Source organism: Acartia tonsa, chromosome 11, assembly GCF_053477335.1.
Source record: "Acartia tonsa isolate MP-2025a chromosome 11, ASM5347733v1, whole genome shotgun sequence".
Taxonomy (NCBI): Eukaryota; Metazoa; Arthropoda; class Copepoda; order Calanoida; family Acartiidae; genus Acartia; species Acartia tonsa.
Genome location: NC_137270.1, coordinates 29,014,430 through 29,034,616, shown reverse-complemented (window position 1 = coordinate 29,034,616; position 20,187 = coordinate 29,014,430). Strand labels below are relative to the sequence as shown.

Here is a 20,187-nt window from a genome sequence, read left to right as displayed (position 1 = left end):
TATTACCTTAAATACAATTCTTTCATATCAGTATATCTTAGAAGAAAAAAAGAATTTATGCAAATCATCTCATAATTTCAAATGTAACTTTAGAGTCTGGCCAAACAAGTAGATCTTTAAATGAGAAGAATAGCAGAAAAGAATGTTTATAATTTGCAGAACATGAATTTTACAATCTAGATGCCATTGGTCTCTACATAATAATATACTCAATCCTACTCATCATAACCATGAGAATAATTATGAAGTTTAAAGCGACTGAAAGCTTGAAGTTGCTTGAAGTAATTTACAAGTGGTCAAATCTTGCTGTTGAAAGGGCTTTTGGAGCATCACTACCAGTACCCATATATTGGCTGCTAAGAAAGAAACATTCTAGAGCATATGCCATGAGAAAAATTTATCAGTTTCTGAATGTAATAGGTAAAGTTCAATTTTTGTATTGGGATATAGATAAGTAAGTTATGGCATGAGGCGTGAAAATAAATAATATAACCCTTCTTTAAATTATAATCATTGGTTGAAATGTATTGACGCTATTATTTTAAAGCAACAAATCTAACTATAAAATGAAGATTAAATAAAAGTACTTTAAAATCCCCCTCCCTTCAGGGATTAATCTATACATGTAGTATATGTGAAACCTGCAATTTATGTATACATATTAGTTTTCAAGATATTGAAGCTGGTTGGATCAATATTTTACAGGAGTTTGGATCAATCCCCTTAAGATATGACTCAAACAGTCATATTTCTACCTACTTATAAATTCTTATTATTTAGGTCTTGGTGAAAGAATGTAGATCAAGAAACACTACTTGAGACTTGCAGTAAATATCTTGAATGAACTCTTATTATTGAAAAAATTAAACTATAGATGCATATGGAAATATCATATGCTTACAAAAAATAAAAACAATAATGTGATTATTTTAGTGAATTAACTTTATCAACTTTAAAAGAAAATTTTCATTTTCTAGTGAAAAAATGTATAAAATTACTATCCAAGAAAATTCAGAGGTAAGGCTTAAATAATATCAATCGTGTTTTAATAACATTTCTCGTATTCATTCGAAACCAATTAATATCCAGTGGATTGGAACCAGTTCTCGTCTATACGAAAAAACTATGTCTAGCATCATATTATAACCAATTTTCTATAAATATAAAAATGTACAATCATAAGATTAAAACCAGTTTTTTTTCTTTGCGGAAAGCAGTTTATAATACAATGCGAGAAATAATTATTATTATACTAGTGAATATTTCAAATAAAATTCAAATATTTTTTTTTTCAAATTCAAATATTTCATTGGGACAAATGTACTGGCAATGTGCGATCACATGGAAAAACTTGAAATCTATCTCTCCCCTTCATGGAACAAGAAGGTAAAATTACATATTTTGCCCTGTAATCGCTACATTGACAGAATAATTTGGATATCTATTCCCGTATTTGTATTATTATAAAAATGGGATATATAATTATGACTATTTAAATGGAAATACAATCTATAATACAAAGTAGAACGATGTCTGTCCGTCTGAAGCTTAAGATCTCGGTAACCGCTGAACCGAATTGGCTCTACTCTTAAAGGAATATACCTACTGGTCCTGTGGTGGTTTTAAGCTATTTTCTTGGGGGGTGGGACACCCCCAACCCCAACCCCCAAAAACAAAAAAATCCCCCCCCCCCCATTTTTTATTTTTTTTATTTTTTATTGCTGAAGATTTCCTTGGTCCTTTTTTTTCAGGAGATTTCCTTTTACGAATTTCACCTTAATTTTTTTATCACCTCTTGGGGCAAAGGCTAGAGGTGAAGCCGCTAGTTTTTAATACAGTAATGTATGCATTATAGTTTTAAATACGATAATAGCTTTAGTAGCTCTTTTACTCTATAACTATATGAAATTTACATTGTGCCTGAAGAATAAAAGGCACAAAAGTGCTTGTACATTTAACATACTTTATTTTGTCAACTCATATTCCGTACAAAAAGAAAACAGAATATAACCAAACTTTTATTTAGGCGGAATGTCTGAGTACAATAATGGTCCGTCGGACAAATCCTCGGAAAATACTTTGGGTGAGTCTGCCCTCTTTTCTACTCTCTTTCTTTTGCCCCATCCCAAACTATTTTGGGTAATTGTGTAAAGGATTAGTTGTAGTATAGACTATATATAGACATGTGAGAGAATATAGTATCAAAACTCTATACACTTATATATCTACTTTTAGTTTGCAAAAACTTTTAAATCCATGCAGTGTGTGGAAAAAGACTAGACTTTCCTTTTCTCATATTAATCCTACTCTTTACATTGGAATTTATATAACAATCAATATTTTTACTGAAGTGAATTAATTTCATATGAAAACAAATGGGGTCATTTTTTTCGTGTATTTTCTGTAAATTTGTGTGTTACCGATAGGTCAAATGTCAAACTTTTCTTAATTATAAGCATTTTATATACGTACTTTTGAGCAATTTGACTTAATAAGCGCATTTGATTAAATAGTAATACACAAGTTAACGGAAAATACTCAAAAAAATTACCCCCATTGTTAAGTGAATTCTTTTTTTATTAAGGTGGTCTGAAATAATGTTTGTATTATATAAAATCAAATACTTGAAGCTAATAAACCAAAAATATTTTGATTGGTTTAATTTACAATTTTAAAATTAAATAATAAAAATGTTCTAGTCTTTAGATAGAAAAAATTAATATGAATTTTGCAGTGGTTTATACTGCTCGGGATAAAATTTTAAAAAAGTGAGATCTTGCTTATAATTAATTGTTTTTTTTACTTTTTTCTTTCTAAATGCTCCTGTAGGAAACCTTGTAAACTTACCTAGTTTGTTTATTTTTCATTTTTGAAGAAAACTCTAATATTTAATATATCAAACGCAATTAATTTTATGTTTACTATCATAACACTTACTGAATTTTTTCCATATTTCTTAAGGAATTTTAGTAAAATGTTATATAAAGTATTTCTTAAGTAAAACTTTACATCAACATTATTTTTATAAAAATCAATATGTATGGGTTTTCAATTCTTTTATTTTTATAAAAATCAATATGTATGGGTTTTCAATTCTTGTTCAATACAAACAAAAATTTATTAAGAAACTCTGGTTTTTAGGAGATCCTTGGTATTGGTATGGTTTATAAGGATATTGATAAAATTTTTATAGAATATACATATGTGTAACACTAAAAACTTGATACAGCACATTATTTTGCATTTATAAATACTAAAAAAACTAAGATTAGTGTTAAATTTTTTTGAAATGGGGTTCGTACACCCCCCTTTGTATGTTTTAGGCTGGTGTAGCATGGGGTTGGGGACCCCCGATGAAAGGAGGTTTAGGGTTATCCAATCCCATGATTTTGTTAGGAGGATGTATATCCCTTCCTATTCCCCCATACTGCATACTTCTGGTTCTTAAGCAAATTTTCTAAACTTTGTGCAAGTCTGTCTACGATTGCAAGAGAATATAAAACTAATGCAGCTAGGTAATCTAAATAAAATAATTATATTCTTATTTTTTACATTTCTAATTACCATTTTTTATTTCATTTAAAATGAAATGTGTTACAATATAAAATTGGGAAACATACCATATTACTGAATATTTATGCTCCTATCCTTATAATATAACTATTTCAGATAATTTGTGTTTTACTGTATGTATATATACTTGAAATGATTAGATTAAGAAGATTTCCTCTTGTTTAGTAATGGTAAGTATGTATGGGAGCACTAGATTTAACGTGTCGGATCACAAAAACCAGACCATTATTATGAAACTTCAAAATTTGCCTTACAAAATTTTACTTTCACCTTTAAATTGGACAAAAAGATAACAATTTGGAAGGCCTAATGGAAGCATAATAAATAAGGTCCGTATTCTGTACTCCAGTATAGCAAAATCCTTAGATCAGCCAGTAAGTATATGTACTAGTAAGCCTGACAATTACAATAAATTTAAATTAATGCATATTAGGAAATTTATAGAGCAGACATGAGACTAGATAGCAAGAGGATTTGATTTTATAATCTACATTTAAATGCCTTTTTACAATAAAATATTTTTTTTCATAAAATGTTTTTAAAAGCGAAGCTTTTCTATAATTAGGGTCGGTCCGTACGTCCGTCCGTCCGTCCGTCCGTACGTCCGTCCGTCCGTCACGGATAGCTTTTTTCGTTAATTTAGACATGTTAGAATTGTCCTATCGATTTCAAATTTTGCATGGTGATTCCTTTAGTAGTTAGGTACGATTTAGAAAGCGTAGCAACTCTATAATCATTACCAAAATGTCCGTACGTCCATTTTAAACATGTTAATTTTTTTACTTTTTTAAATAGCTTTTTTCGTTAATTTAGGCATGTTAGAATTGTCCTATAGATTTCAAATTTTGCATGGTGATTCCTGTAATAGTTAGGTACGAGTTAGAAAGCGTAGCAACTCTATAATCATTACCAGAATGTCCGTACGTCCATTTTAAACATGTTGATTTTTTTTACATTTTTAACAACAAATTTGTATGTGACCTAATTATCCGATTGGTCTGATTTTTGGTATACTGATTCCTGGGACAACAAAGTACAATATTATAAGCGAAGCAACTCTATAATCAAGTCCTAAAAATGTAAGTATGTCCATAATTATTATCCTGTATCAAGCAGTTTTTCAATAACTTTACTTACAATTTTGCTTTGACTCTTATACATTCGCATTCTGATTATTCAGTTCTGACATTATACAGGTGTTAATGTCCGTTTGTCCTACCGTTTCAGAGCTTCGCTTTTATGGATGTTGTCATCCTTGTTTCTTTTTATTGCAGCGCTGAAAATTGCCATTAAACATTTTCCTATTAAACTTTACAAAATTAAAAGTGGGTTGATCCACTCCCTTAGGTTTCCACCCTCCTACACCCATTTGGCAATCAACCAAGTAAAATGTAAAAAGTCATACACCCCTTAAATCTTTATTGTTATTTTGTTAGTAATTATAAAATCGAAGCTTTTCTATAATTAGGGTAAGTCCGTCCATCCGAGACAGTTGGCTCTTTTCGTTAATTTAAACAGGTTAGAATTGTACTCTCGAATTCAAACTTTGCATGGTGATTCCTATAACAATAAGTTACGAATATAGAAGCTTAACAAATTTATAACCTTAATCATTTAAATCCGGTTGATTTTCACCTTTTTAGACAACAATTTTTTTTAGAGTAGCTTTCCTTATTTTTTTGTTTCAGGGCGTCCAGTAATGTATTCAGCGCTATTGGCCAGAGTTATTCCAAATCTCTCCAGGGATATAAGGATAACACAATGGGTAATCAACTAAAAATCTTTGAAATGTTAATGTTGATTACTTTAAGAAAGATTCGTCTTATAAGATAATTATGATATAGCGGTATTCATTACTAAATAATTAACTCAAATAATTAAAGTTGTTTTTATCTTTTCCGCGGTAGAAATAAAAAGAATAAAAATTTGCCTATTGTTCTATCTAAATATACTTTTTAGATACCTTCCCTTTCTCTCTCTTCATGAAGATGACATAAATCAGAGTTTAATATTCAGAGGGTATAAAACATTAGTGTCCTTAGAGATCAGCGAAAATTCTAACAATACTTAAAATTATGACTATTTATGTAAATACACACTAATAACAAACTAACACCTTTTCGACTAACCAAAAAATACCAAAATGTGTACTTTAGTCTATTAATTATGTCTATATAATATGATTAAAAGGATTGAAAACTATTTGCTTTATAAAAGACTAGCGGCTTCGCCACTAGCCTCTAGGGGCCGCCCTATATAGTTATGGGAAGTCAACCCTCCTTAATAGAAATATTCAAAAAGAAGAAAGATTTATTTTGTTTTAGACTGTAAGTCTGTGTATATCTCCTAATTAGAGACTAGCCATTTTAATTCAAAACGCATATTTATTTCATAATTTATTTTTAAAAGTTACAAAAATGATAAGGGAAAGTTCTAGGAAGACAACAATTGTCTTATCCATTGTATACTAATGTTTTATCAAAAATAAGATTTCTGCTGTGACCAAAATTTTTTTTACATCATTTTCATAAATAAATCAAGGAAAATGTTTGATATTTATTGTTGAAATAGGTCAATTTAGATTAGTTTACATTCCATGTTTAGTGGAAGGCCCTGCAGGGTAAGGGAACCAAAGATATGGACCCCGCGGAAATAGGCCCCTGTAAGGGTTAGGAATATGAACGTCGAACGCCCCCTTTTTACATTTATCTAAAAATAAAATAAGTTGGGAGGTTTCATTGCTCGATAAGCACTAAGAGGAAAACACTAAAGCTTCTTATTTGTCCGCATGAATCGATTTTTTTTCAAATTTGATAAAATTTTGAATGTATCAGCACTTGTTGACAAAATGGCAATGGGGGGTGAAGGCTTTAAAGACATTATTTAATTATCAAACTTTCTTCATCAGAATGCCCTACCTTTTGGTAAGAGAATCTTATGTGGACGGATACTGCACAGTGGATGGTCTACCAATCAATGAATTCAGGTACACAAAGTCTACATAGTACACAACATTTATGTAATTGTACATACAACAATATAATGGCGTTGCTACAAAAGACCTACTCTACAAAAGACCTACCCCTACAAAAGGTCTACTCTACAAAAGACCTACCCCTACATAAGACCTACTCTACAAAATACCTACCCCTACATAAGACCTACTCTACAAAAGACCTACGAATATATATTGTTATATAAACATCAAATTTATTAATAAAGTAATACATAATCAATACATGGCCGCAGCGCTCGGCCCCCTGGCCTGCCTAGCCACGGGCGCTCGGCCCCCTTGCATATAACCTAACCTAACCTTACCTAAATATTGTAAAAAAATATTAAAATTTGAAAAAAAAATCTACCAACCACTTTTTGTAAATCAACGAAATTCTAAAATATAATTAAGTTAATGTACGATAAACATTCATACATTATTACATATAAGTTAGGTTAGGTTAGGTTAGGTTATAGGCAAGGGGGCCGAGCGCCCGCGGCTAGGCAGGCCAGGGGGCCGAGCTCTACGGCCATGACCTTCTAGCATTACGATTTTTTGTAGAGTAGGTCTTTTGTAGGCGTTGGTCTTTTGTAGAGTAGGTCTTTTGTAGGCGTTGCAGATGTTATTATGTGTTGCACTTGCTCCAATCTATAGCTAAAAATCACGTATAGGTTTTGTGTTTTTTACGAATTTATTTCATTGTTGATATAAGCTGATACCCTGCAGGTCATAACAAATTTATATTCTATCTAGAGCTGTCATAGTAACTCTCTAAACCTCTAATTCCTATTAAATAAAAACTATGACTCCTCGCTCAATGGTTCAAAGCTCTTAGTTTTTACAATTGAGATATATATTATTGTCATGTCATACATATACTTAAGGATGGTTTTCCCTTCCTCCCCCCCCCCCCCAAAAAAAAAAAGAAGGGGGGGGGATTGATTAGTTTTACTTAAAATTTTACAAATTTGCTAAATCCCAGTTTATGGTCACTTTTTTAACATTCTATTAAGAATAATTTAGTTTTTTTTCATAATATTATTCGCATCCTCGAATAAACTTTTATACAAACTCTTTTTTTCTCTTTGGTGTAAGTTGTTTTATTTTCAGATTATTTTCAGCCTTTCTAAACAATTTTATCTAGAAATATACATTTAATGTTTTTCATTTGCTGCCTTCCACAAAATAAAATCTAATTCTTTGGTATTGTACAAGGGTGGACATTTTGTAATGAAATGAAGATTTTAGGGATCTCGTTACATGAAGTAATAATTTTTTTATTAACTCGCAGACGTTGAAGTCTACCATTTTTAGCCTATTCTTGGCTTGTACTTTGACATCTTATCCCAGAATTTTCTATGATAAAATTTAATTCATTGGCTGCTATCAAAGTTGGATGATTAAATTCATTTAGTTAATCACACCCTTTTCCTCTACTTATCAAGTTCATTGTGGTGAAGAATGTAATTTCAATTGAGAAAATTTATTACTTTTGCTTCTATTGAATATAAATGTTTAAAATTTCTGATAAAGATACATTTAGTTAAGTAAATAGAATTTTTTTTAACAACTTTAAAATAAGGTAGTTTCCTACGGCGGTTTCAAACATTTGAAACCCCTAATTTTAGCAACCTCCCACCCCCTTACAAAAAAGGTTGTCTGTAAACAATTCGTAATAAAATTATATTAATATATATTCTTGACTTTCCTCTTTTGTATCTATAAATTTATTTTCTCAGATTATATAAAGCTTTAATCTTTTGGTTAGTTGGGAAAATTCCTTATTTTGAAATTGGAACATATCTATTACCATACTTTCTTATTCCACAAATCTTAAAGCACAGGCTTTAGGTCTATGAGGGAGGAAGTACTGTATTAGTAGCAAGCAACTAATATATCTTTATTAATTCTAAATTTGACTTGCATAGAATAAGATGAGTTATTTAACCTGCTACATCTACGATTTACGAGTTATATAATTGTTATTGCTGCGCTACCATATTTGACAAAATTAACAAATATAATTAGAAGCAGGGGTTAATTTGATTGGCATTCTACTGTTTATATTATGGAATTATAGGTTAGTGCAGGGAGGAAGGAGACATTGGGCTGTTTATTACACTAGTCCCTATAGTTTTACAATAACATTTTCGTTTTCGTTGGCTCAACAACTTACTATTACTAGACAAGAAAAATTACCTCATCCAATAGAGGGTCAGTATATAACCTAAACAATATTCTTGAGGTGAAGCTTTCGGTAGTCTGCCCATTAAAGCATTCTGCAGTTTTCATTTAACAGGCCACACTTATTTATCCAGGGATAGGTATAACAAACAATGGATTTAATTCTAAAATAATATTTAGGGGGCAAATGGAGAGGTCGTCAATATTACGATGTGTTGCCCCCCAACGACAGCTGAAAAACATGTATAGGTTTCGTGATTTTTCCCCCGAATTAGGTTCGTTATTGGTATAAGCTGTTATTTATCCATCATTTACAATTTAAAGTTCAGCTTTGTATCCGTTACACAGTTTTAATCAGTATATATTTAGGATTAGTATTGACCTAACATTTGTATCATAAACATTTTTTTAATTTCTTAATGACCCTTATTTTTTTCTAGAACTTACTGAAGTTCTATCTTTTTAGTATAAAATTGACATATTTTGAGAATAGATTTGTTGAATAAGTCTTGACTTAATTTAAATGTACACCTTTTATGATAAACGGCAATTTTTCTTTCTCTTTTTTTTACTTCTGGTTTACAATCAACTAACACTTTTTTAAAGAGAATATCTTGAATAATCTTTATTTAATATTGTTATAATAACTCTTATAATTCAGATGTAAACGTTTTTATGTATATAATTAAGACAAATAAAGAATCAAATAATAATAATAACTATTATTAAATTTTAATTGGTTGGTTCATTAAGTTTAGTGTCCAAACATTTCAATCACTATTTGTAATCTACATAAGGGATAATTTTATGTATAACAATTGGGGATGACATAAATATATCGGCCATTGTCTTTACCCTATAGATTCCTGAAGTTAGTGTGTTTGTCTGGCCAGAGATATCGGTCAACAAAAATAATAATTTAAGTCTGGATTTAGAAAAACTTCCTAATTTAGTTTTCTTGTGGCACAGTAACTCTTTCATTTACTATAGTTCTGTACAATTATTATTAAAGATAAAATAGTGTACTTGTACGTATCAAGTATGTAATATGTATGTGCAATAAATATTCGTAAACGTCATACAGTTATGGGATATATGAAGTTCTTTACGATGTCATGGTTTTCAAAATCAATCTACAATCATTTCTTTTACTTCCAAATGCGGATTTTCATGCATAAATTTTGAGAATAAGATTTCTCTTTTATTTTACTATTCCTCTGTTTTTATGATGTAATTATCTGTTTCTTTAATTGATCTACGACCCACAAATAGCAGAATTTCACAACTATTAATATTATCTTATCTTGCATTATTTTTTACCTCACTTCCTCAATTATTGACTAAAATTGTTCAATTTTGTGTGTTAAAGATTACTTTCTTATATTACCCCTTTTCTTTATGATGTAATTGCTTTACTTGCAAGAAAAGATTTAAGTTCCTGATCCAAATTTCTAAGAACCATTAGGCGACGATCAAGAGTGTTTCTTTAAAAACTTAAATGTAAAAAGTAGCTCAGCTACACTATATGGAAAGTATGGTCGTCAGTGCGTCTTGCTGACACTTGCATTTATATCTAAGGTCGTATTTTGACATGCATGCACATAATTTTGTTATAAAAGTAATAGGATGTATATCTGTCTATTATTTATGTTTTCGCTAACCGCTGGACCGATATGTTCCATGGATGGTTTTCTGGGATCATTTTCTTTTGAAAATAAAATAGAAAGTAGATGTTCGTACACCCCCCAATTCTCCTCTCATTAGCCATTAATTGGTGATGATAAGCTCCCCTAAAATAGCTATAACCTTTCCAAGAACCTATGAGAAGCTACCCTGTAAAGGAGAACAATATCGGCATCAGTGGTTAGCAAGATCCTTCGGTACAGACAGCCAAACAGACAAACATCCTTTATTATGAGTATTATAATACATGTAAACACCTATTACTCTTCCCTAAATATCTACCCAAACAAATCAATAGACACGTGCTTGGAACGGTTTGATATAAACTTTTATTTTCTGAATATGCCATAAGATATTTTTTGTCACAGATGTCTTCTTTTATATCAATTATGAACTTATTGTTGTATCACTAGTAATATTTGTTCTTGTTGAATTTGTGATCAGTAACCTAAAATAAATACTATAATTTAAGTCATTTAACTAGAATTGCTCATTATCAATTGAGCGACAATAATTTAAACATCAATTTCAGTTTCGCCTCTATTGAAAGTGGAATCAGCGTTAATGATATCATCACCAAAAAAAGGAAAAGTGGAATGGTAGATTACATTTTTTAGAGGGTCAAAACCGTAATCATAGATTATATTTCTGCTTCTATAAAAATGGATTCAACTCCCTAACTGTATATAATAGGTATAGATGTCCTTGGTACTTTTTAGATTAAGCAGCTTCTTTTGTGGAATGTTACGATCTTGATCTAACTGTTTACTTTTAATTTAAAATCCTAGAAATTCTTGGAACAAATAAAACAAAGACATCCTTGATAATCAAGAAAATAAACAAATTAAACAACATTACATTTTTGTGTTTTTAAACGTTTATAGACATAAAAGCATATTTTAGAGGCAAAGCACAAAAAAATAATTACAAAACCCAAGGTTATTAAGGGATAAGACAATGGAGATCGATATGGATTGGATGTACAAATATGATGATGATAAACAAAATTACACTTACTTTCAGTTAAAATTATTGTTTAAAAAGTCAGCTAGTTTAAATCTATAAATCAAGATTTAATTAGAGTACAAAAATTGTTTATTTGAAGCCACCGAATTGAGATCGACGAGCAGTCAGCAAGACGGACGGACAAACGGACGTACAGACAGGCTTAGATAGAGAAAGCTGCGATTTCTACAAGAATTTGTTTCTAACCATAATCAGAATCATTCTTGTTTGGTTCCGTGGGCAAGCAAAGTTATTTTCTTATGATTTTCAGGGCTACATGGTCATGGATATTACAATGAATGATAATTTAGTTTACCCCTTTCGCCATTAATTCATTAAAAATTCTTTTTAAGTGCCTGATTTTTATTAGTGTGAAAGGGGCGTAGATATATTTTAAAGTCATAGATTACTATATTCCTGAAATTTCCAAACACATATCTAAATTATTACGTCTGACTGAATAATCTTTCTATCTATCTACCTTCATTATATTTTTTTGAATCATAACAAAGCAATGTCATTGATTAAATAAAAAATAAACAAAAAAACAAACATACATCAGGTACAAAATAAAGAGTAACTTTGATTCTAAAGATCAAGATTGCAACCTTCGCATTCAGTGATCAGCCGAGCAGTTAAAGCTTTAAAGACTCAGAGTATCTGCCCTAATCCTAATATTATCACAATATTCTTCACGTTTCACCTTATTTTTATGTTGTTTTAGGATACTTGGAGAAAAGTGTTGCGTCCAATCAGATCACAAAGATGAGAAAAACAGGTAACTTATAATACAAAGTAGTAAGTTTTTTTTTTGTCTGAAGCTTGTGTTTTTATGACTTCTGAACCAATTGAGTTCTCCAATTAAGGAAACTTTAAATAGTTCTTAGAGTGGTTTTAGGCTATTTTATTTGAAGATGTAAGTTTTTAAGATATTTTTTCAATCTTGGAACAAAGAGCCTCCCCTAGATGCTAGGGGCGCAGCCACTAGTTTAATGCAATACACAATAGTGATTTTGGTGGTTATGTCAATCATTATTTAAACTCAGTAAAAAAAAGTATATTTGTGATCTTAATTAATGAATCTGAAATATTAAAATACATTCTTTATTTCATGAAATAATCTAAAATAATATTTAACACATCGTATTATAGACAGCCTATCGTGGAAATTTAAATGAAAAGTTATAAGATTAAAACTAGTTTTGTAAGCATCGATGGCTGTTATTCGTTGCTATCCATGATGCTGAAAACCGATTCTAATTCATCGGATATTAATCGGATTCGAAGCCATACTGGAATAGTTATTCATTACATCTTTTTATAGACATTGACAGCTTTCTGTGGAAAGTACAACACAATCTAAAATAAATAATAAAAATAATTAAAAATAGTTTTACTAAAGCAGATCTCAATGTTAGGGTTGTATCAAAAGTCATGTGTTTTATAACAAGAGCATACTTTTGCTTAGAAACGTAGGAATAACAAGCTAACTGACATTTTTACCAAAAATTCTATTAACAAAACGGTCATTTCATTTGTCATAAATCAAATTATTACCAGGTCCATTGTCTTATCCCACAGAAAGTCTTAGGTTTAACAACATACATGATAAAAGAAATAACTACAGGGTGTTTTTTTTTAATGGAACAAAAGTATTGCTTAATATAACCCACTTGTCATTGACAGAAATTAATGATCTATATCTTAATTTCTTCATTGGGTTGGGGAGTTTTATATAAGAAAAAAATACTTGTCAATTTTCAACAAATTATGCCTTAAAAACCGGTTTTTCCAAAGTACCTATTTTTGGAAGATTTTTGGATCATGACCAATTTAAAGAGTGTGCAAAAATGCGTACATTTTTAAAATTCAAATTGCGCAGCTTGTGTTAAAAGTAGAAAAATGTCATGCATATCGTTAGAATTGTCATAAACTCTAGTCTTTGGATGTTAAACAACTATTCCTGTGCTACGTATAGTTAGGAGCTATGTGGTAAAATGTCCCAACTTACCTAAAACTTTTCAACCTTTCTCACATTTTCCAACGTAGCGTCTATACTAAAAATATCATGAATATGATACATAGATTTCCAAAAACTAGAGTTTATGACAATTCTAACGGTTTGCGTAACATTTTTCTACTATTAACGCAAGCCGCACAATTTGATTTTTAAAAAATGTACGCTTTTTTGCACACTCTTTAAATTGGTCATGATCCAAAAATCTTCCAAAAATAGGTACTTTGGAAAAACCGGTTTTTAAGGCATAATTTGTTGAAAATTGACAAGTATTTTTTTCTTATATAAAACTCCCCAACCCAATGAAGAAATTAAGATATAGATTATTAATTTCTGTCAATGGCAAGTGGGTTATATTAAGCAATACTTTTGTTCCATTAAAAAAAAACACCCTGTATTTAGTTCACTTGATTTTAATCAATTTATGTTTTAAACATATCCATTAAGTATTTTGACTACTAAGAAATGCAGGGATCTTAAGAGATAAGACAATGGCCATTAAATTGATGTGCATCCCCAATGATTATACACAAAACTAATTCCTTTTTTAGATTACAATTTGTTGTTGTTTTGACACTCAACTTAACGTACCGACTAATCAAAATTCAATAATAGTCCCTAAAGTTTTTAAGCTATCTAATAGGATAACGTTATTATAAAACTGTAGTGACTAATGTAATAAGCATCCCAATGTCCTCTACCTTTTTCTTAAAAATATGTCGACCAGCTGAGCTCATCTTAAGGTTATGTATACAGTAACCTTGGTATAAATCAACTAAATTGTCACTTTCAAACATTATTAAACAATGTACAATATAGCCTGTCATAATGTTCTTTTAAACAGTTTTAAACTACTACAACAGCACTGATAAAAACATTATTATACTGTGCTACAAGGTTTTCTACCAAATGGTTGAAAAAAATTAGAATTTAGTAAATTGATGATGTAACAAATGCTTCGATTGACTAACTTCACATTAATTGAAATCAGGGATCTAAAGGGATAAGACACTAGCCAATAAATTGATGTACATTCCCAATGATTAGTTGTTAAAAAGTTTGAACACTCAACTTAATGAATCAACAAATCAAAATTTATTAAAGTCCCCAAAGTAGTTAAACCACCGATTAAGAAAACGGTATTATAAAACTTTGGGGACAACTGCAATAAACAGCCTTCTCTCTCTGGATTGAAATCTACCTATTCTATCTTACACCCTTGTTTTTTGAGTAATTGAGTAATTAAAAAACAAGGTTTAAATATGTATTATAAAAAGACATATAATAAAATTAGTGTCATTTTATATCAGTTTTTAAAATTAATTAATGCCTTTTAATCTAAAAATCTTGCATTATGAAGATTTTTTTTTCTATATTAATGCTCATAAAATGTCAGATAATTGCAACATAAAAAGTATAAAATGTTGAATATTTGCAAAACTTGATGTATTCTAAAAAGCTTAAGTGGATTTTTTCCAAGGATAGAAAGGGCGAAGGATGACATATAATTTTCCATCCATTTCTTGTGTTTTAAAATTTGGTTTTTTAGGCTGGTATATTTATTATTGGGGAGAAAAAAGGTCGTAGATTAATTTTAGTGTCAATAATACGCCATTCTTGGAGGCTTGAATTACATGAATAAAATAGATGAATTTTTATTTTGAATAAACAATTATTGAACATTGCTTCAAATACGATTTGTTTGCACTTTATTAACCAGATAATAAACCGTTTAGAAAACATTTATATCGTAAGGTTTTGTAAAAAAATATGCACTATAAATTGTGCTTATAAGTCGTATGCGTGAGGTTAATGATAAGTAATCTTATTTAATTTCTAACTGTTCCTTCCTTTACTCATGAAATTTGTTTATGTATAATGTAGGAATAAAGAAATGTTTTATTTTAGATTTATATATGCATAAATAAGGGCAGACAGATTCATAAATAAGATTTTGTATTGGCAAAACTTTTCTAAATGAATATTGGAATGTCGCATTAGTGAAATAGATAGATATCTTCCACTAGGAAGATAATCTTTTTATTTAAATCTTTACAAGCAGTTGATAGTGCCTAATAAAAAAATAACGTCATTAAATACAAATGACCAATGATAGGCCAGTATACATTGTAATTGACCAATGTAAATGTATTCTGGCCTTTCATTGGGCATTTGTATTTTGTGACGTCATTTTTATTAGGCAATCTTAAAACTTTTTTTTTGGTTATTAGAAAAAAGACGTGTACCAACATAAGGACAGTCGGACAGACACTCCGTGTATGAAAGATTCTCGGAACAGAAAATAAAGAAGAAAATACAAGAATTCAGCCCTTGTCATAAAAGATACATTTTTGTGTAAAAAGATGATACAGTATTTTTCATATAAAGATCAACATGACTTTAAGTTTCTAAATAAATAAAAGAAAAATTATAAAGGACAAAATAAGCTTTATACGGCAAGTAAAACTAATTTAAAAGAACAGGGATGATTACATAATTTAATGGCGCAAGTTTTCCTACTTTTAATTATATTTCTCTCTTTCTATCAATCAAGCTATCTATCTATCAATGCAAGGATCTCTTGAGACAATGAAAAGACATTGACTTTGAATACTTGAACTGGAACTTCTAATTTTGCTGAAGCAATAGACAAAAAATAATTAGAACCCATCTATTATGTGTTTCTCCTTTATATGTATTTATCCTTTTGTATTATCCTACGTTGTTGTAGCTGAAGAGTTCTTCCAGAGTGTCTGTCCATCCTAAAAAAACATAATAAGTTTGGGAACTTACACTTTATTTTATATGGAATTTAATTTAAAGGTTTTAAATGACCATGAATTCTAAAAATATTAATATTCATTTTTTTGTTTTTAAATTTTCCTCTTTTCTTCACTATTCCTTGTTTTAAAACTCATCTTTAAACGAAGCACTGGAAAGTGTTATATGTAACGTCACAAAACTACGTCTAAAAAGGAGGAATGTGAGGAGAAATGGGAAAGGATAAATCTAAAAAAAATATGGATTTAGACGTTTTTTTCATACGTCGCACTTGACACTTTTCAGCGCTTCCTTCAAATAATTTGTATGTTTAAGGAAACAGGCAACTTGACTTTTGTAAAGTATTTGACAAAATTTTGTTAAAAAAGCAAGAAAACTTTAGCTATTATTATGATTATTAAGCCAAATATACCGTAAAGTTAAGGTTAAAGGTAACTGCAAAATTCAGTTAATTTGTTAAATAAGATGTGATCTAAATTTACACAATTATCTAGACATTGAATCTCAAAGTTCTTGGTATGTACAGCACAGATAAAACAAATATAGATGTGCTATTTTATTCTCAGGTTTTAGTCGTGGGGGTCATTAAAGCAGTACCAATATGGTTATACTATAAAAGAATTTGCAGAAAGAGAAAGAACTATGGCAGATTAAGGAGGGGGACAAAGTGTCTCAAAAATCAGCCATGTGACGATATAAAAATGAGGGAGATGAGAGGAGAAGAAGGAAAGAGATGGATAATCCTCATTTTTATGACGTCACATGGCTGATTTTTAAGACATTTTCTCCCTCCCTATGTTTAGCTATTAACTAAAATGTTAGTCCAATGTTATACCTTTAAATGTTTTTCTACACCAAACATGTTTCATAATACTCGGTTTTCCTCACTTTTTAAGGGTATTTTGTTGTGTAGTTAAATCCATGACACTTTAACGTCATCAGGTCCAACAACAATGGATAACAAAGGGGAGTTAATCTTTTATTTTTTGTCCAAACACAGGGGTATAAGGATAAGTAAACTCAACAAACAACCGACCAATTGATTGGACGGTCTTTGTCAGGAAGATCTAACTGTGTATGGTAAAATGCTGCACCTGTTACGGGTTAGAGCATTCCCCCTACTCTCACTATAAATATCACGCACCTAAGCATTTTTAATTTCTTTAGTTATGACGCAGTATTGAGTCGACATTCAAATTCTAGCCAATTCTGTCACGCACATGAGGCACCTAGTCTTAATTATTCTATGTGAAAGTGTGTATGTAGATGGTTGTGAATAAATTGCACAACTTTTTACAAAAACTCATTTCTCTCCTAGTCATGACCAACAAAATACAGCTTTTTTTACATTTGATTAGAATTTGAATTGGGAAAGGCCTTATGAGACATTTATGATTAGAAATGTCCAAATATAATGAATTTTTGATTGCCACTTAAAATCATTATGCTGAAAAATATTATTTCGTTGTTTAAAAAAGTAAAAAAAAAATTCCGACTGTCCGTCTGTTTGTCTATCAATCTGTCGTTCCATCCATTTATCCTTTAGTCCGTAAATCAATTTGCATATTTGTACGTTTTGCAGTCTATCCGTGTATCTTTAATTACAATTACTTTAGAAAATAGAAACAAAATGTACAAATTCTAAGTTCCACCCTAGTGTCTTCCCAATAGCTCTGAAGACCTTTGAATGAGAACAAAACTTAATTGCACATCATTAAACTATTACGTTAATACAAAACATTGAAAATTTTGAGTGGCTTTTGGTCACGCAACTTGTCAAAAATATACATTTTTTATATATTTTTCTATTTTACCTTAACCCTTACAGATCGGGTGGAAGGGGGGGGGGGGCTCTAAGAGCCCTCCTCTAGTTTTTTCAATCTCATTTTTTTGTATGTAAGATGGAAAGCTGTGACTTCATGACTTTTTAAGTTTAGTAATTATACGTCGGCAAGAGTTGATTTTATTAGGATATCTGGTCTGTGTCGGACGTGGTGTCCGGTCAAAGTCGGTTGGGTAGCACCAAAATTAGAAAAAATTATAAATTAATCTTAATTTCTACATTATGACTTTATGACCGATTTTTTGTCCGGCTTTTACTACAGACATATATCATGAATATCGTGGCTTCTATTACAGCTGGAGGACTATACATTTTTTGGTAAATCCTTGAGCAACAATAAACAGATAAAAATAATAATTGGCGCAGCCAACCGCCGTTTTACCGCCGTAACCGCCGAAAATGGCGGTTTCCGTTATTTGCCGTTTTTCGGCGATGATCAGAAGTAATTTTTTTGTTATGAAAAATAAAAGTTCGTCCTAAAATTTGGTTGTCCTAGCTGCAAAATTAGCCGCTCTACAGCTGTTTTTAAATTTAGCTAAAAAGCGGCTAAAGAACGGTCTGACCGCTATTACTAGGAAAAGTAATTTTCTCTAAAAATACCCATGAACCACCAGAAAAAAATTTACGTCTTTATCTGTAACAGAAGCCGAGATAGAGAGGGGAGGGGCTCTTAGAGACCCCCCCCCCCCCCGGCCCCCTGATCTGATAAGGTGAAAATTGGGGCCCGATCTGTAATTAATTTTTTCTAATTTGTTTAAGGAATTTTTTTTCATATATACGTTTGAGCATCGTTAAATTCAATAAGACTTGTTGATTAAGTTGTATTATTCTAAGTAACATGTATCAGGCAACTATTTGTAAGTCCTAATTGCGTATGGTAAAGTTGCTACTTTATGATATTTGCTAAACTGTATGAGTATTCTCCATTTCTTTTCACAATCTAAACTTTCAGTTCTAATGAGAATCATTTCAAAAGTCTCCAAACATTTAGGGAAACAGGGATAGGTCAATGGATTACAAATTAATCTTTCCTAAACATTCTTGGATGCAAGTTACGTGTGAAAGAAAAATGATAATAGAATAATTATGTTCCATGTTTCCCTGACAACTATTATAGAACATTAATGGATAAGATTCCATTCAGAACTTTTATTGCTTCATATTAAAATTAAATACCTTTCATCAACTTTAACGTTGGTGTGCTATCTTGAATGTGGCCATGAATGACATAATATCGACATAAATTATTTAAATGAATCTTTTGTAATTATACATGTGATCGTGGCTAAAGACGTAGGGCATCCGCTCGTAGTCGGACGGTGATAGGCTCGAATCTCGGCCCGAAACCGCGTTATAACTAAAGACGTTAAAAATGGTCCCTAGTCAGGTGCGCGACATAAATCGTTAGAGTAGGGGGAACGCCTTGGCACATAAACAGACGCAACTCATTATTATTATTATTATTAAATCTTTATTAGAAAATGTAATAAAAAGCGAAAATAAAGAAATCACAGGTTTATACTATAGAAATAAGATGTATTGTACAATCATATAGATACCTATATAAATTATTAAAAGTATATAAACTCATTATCATACCATATGCTGTTATTCTAATAATGACATTGTGACCATTTTATAAAAGTGATTTACATAAATAATAGATTGGTTGATAAAAAGACTTTAAAATAGCAAAAAAAAATCCACAAAATTTCGTTGCTAAAGTTGACAAATCTATATTGATGGACAAAAATGAAATGTTTGTTTGGGTGATGCACGTTCCCCCCCCCCCCCTCACACACACACCACATACACACACAACTCGGCCACCCCCAAATCATTTCCGCTGTTTGATTTTGTAGTGAGAAAAATTGGTTTCTTGTAAGAAATCAAGGAGGTCGAGTTTCATTACAATATTTGCGCAATTTTCTTTTCAATGAAATAAACTACCAGGAGGCCTATAGAAGTACAAACAGTTTTTGATTTAAATAATAAGATATCGCGGTTTTAACACTTTGGGTACCAGTGTAATTTACATTCCAATGACCCCTTCCCTTTTTTATTTATTAATTATGTAGATAGATCTCTTCGTTTTTACTCCCTTTG

General features: G+C 30.5%; 1 protein-coding gene across 3 annotated transcripts in view; it reads left to right on the top strand.

The window, feature by feature from the left end:
- The first annotated feature begins 3,650 nt into the window (after positions 1-3,650).
- The window catches only part of LOC145331837 (uncharacterized), a 42,754-nt gene continuing 26,217 nt past the window's right edge, over positions 3,651-20,187 (top strand). The window contains exons 1-6 of one of the 3 annotated variants that reach the window (XM_080176685.1): positions 3,651-3,743; positions 5,262-5,316; positions 5,533-5,592; positions 6,063-6,114; positions 6,482-6,559; positions 12,165-12,218. In XM_080176685.1, coding sequence (XP_080032811.1) covers positions 6,483-6,559; positions 12,165-12,218 — 131 coding nt within the window. In that variant the 5' untranslated portion in view covers positions 3,651-3,743; positions 5,262-5,316; positions 5,533-5,592; positions 6,063-6,114; position 6,482. Of the gene's footprint in view, positions 3,744-5,261; positions 5,339-5,532; positions 5,593-6,062; positions 6,115-6,481; positions 6,560-12,164; positions 12,219-20,187 lie in introns of all 3 variants that reach the window. The other 2 variants (XM_080176684.1, XM_080176686.1) reach the window with 2 other exon arrangements.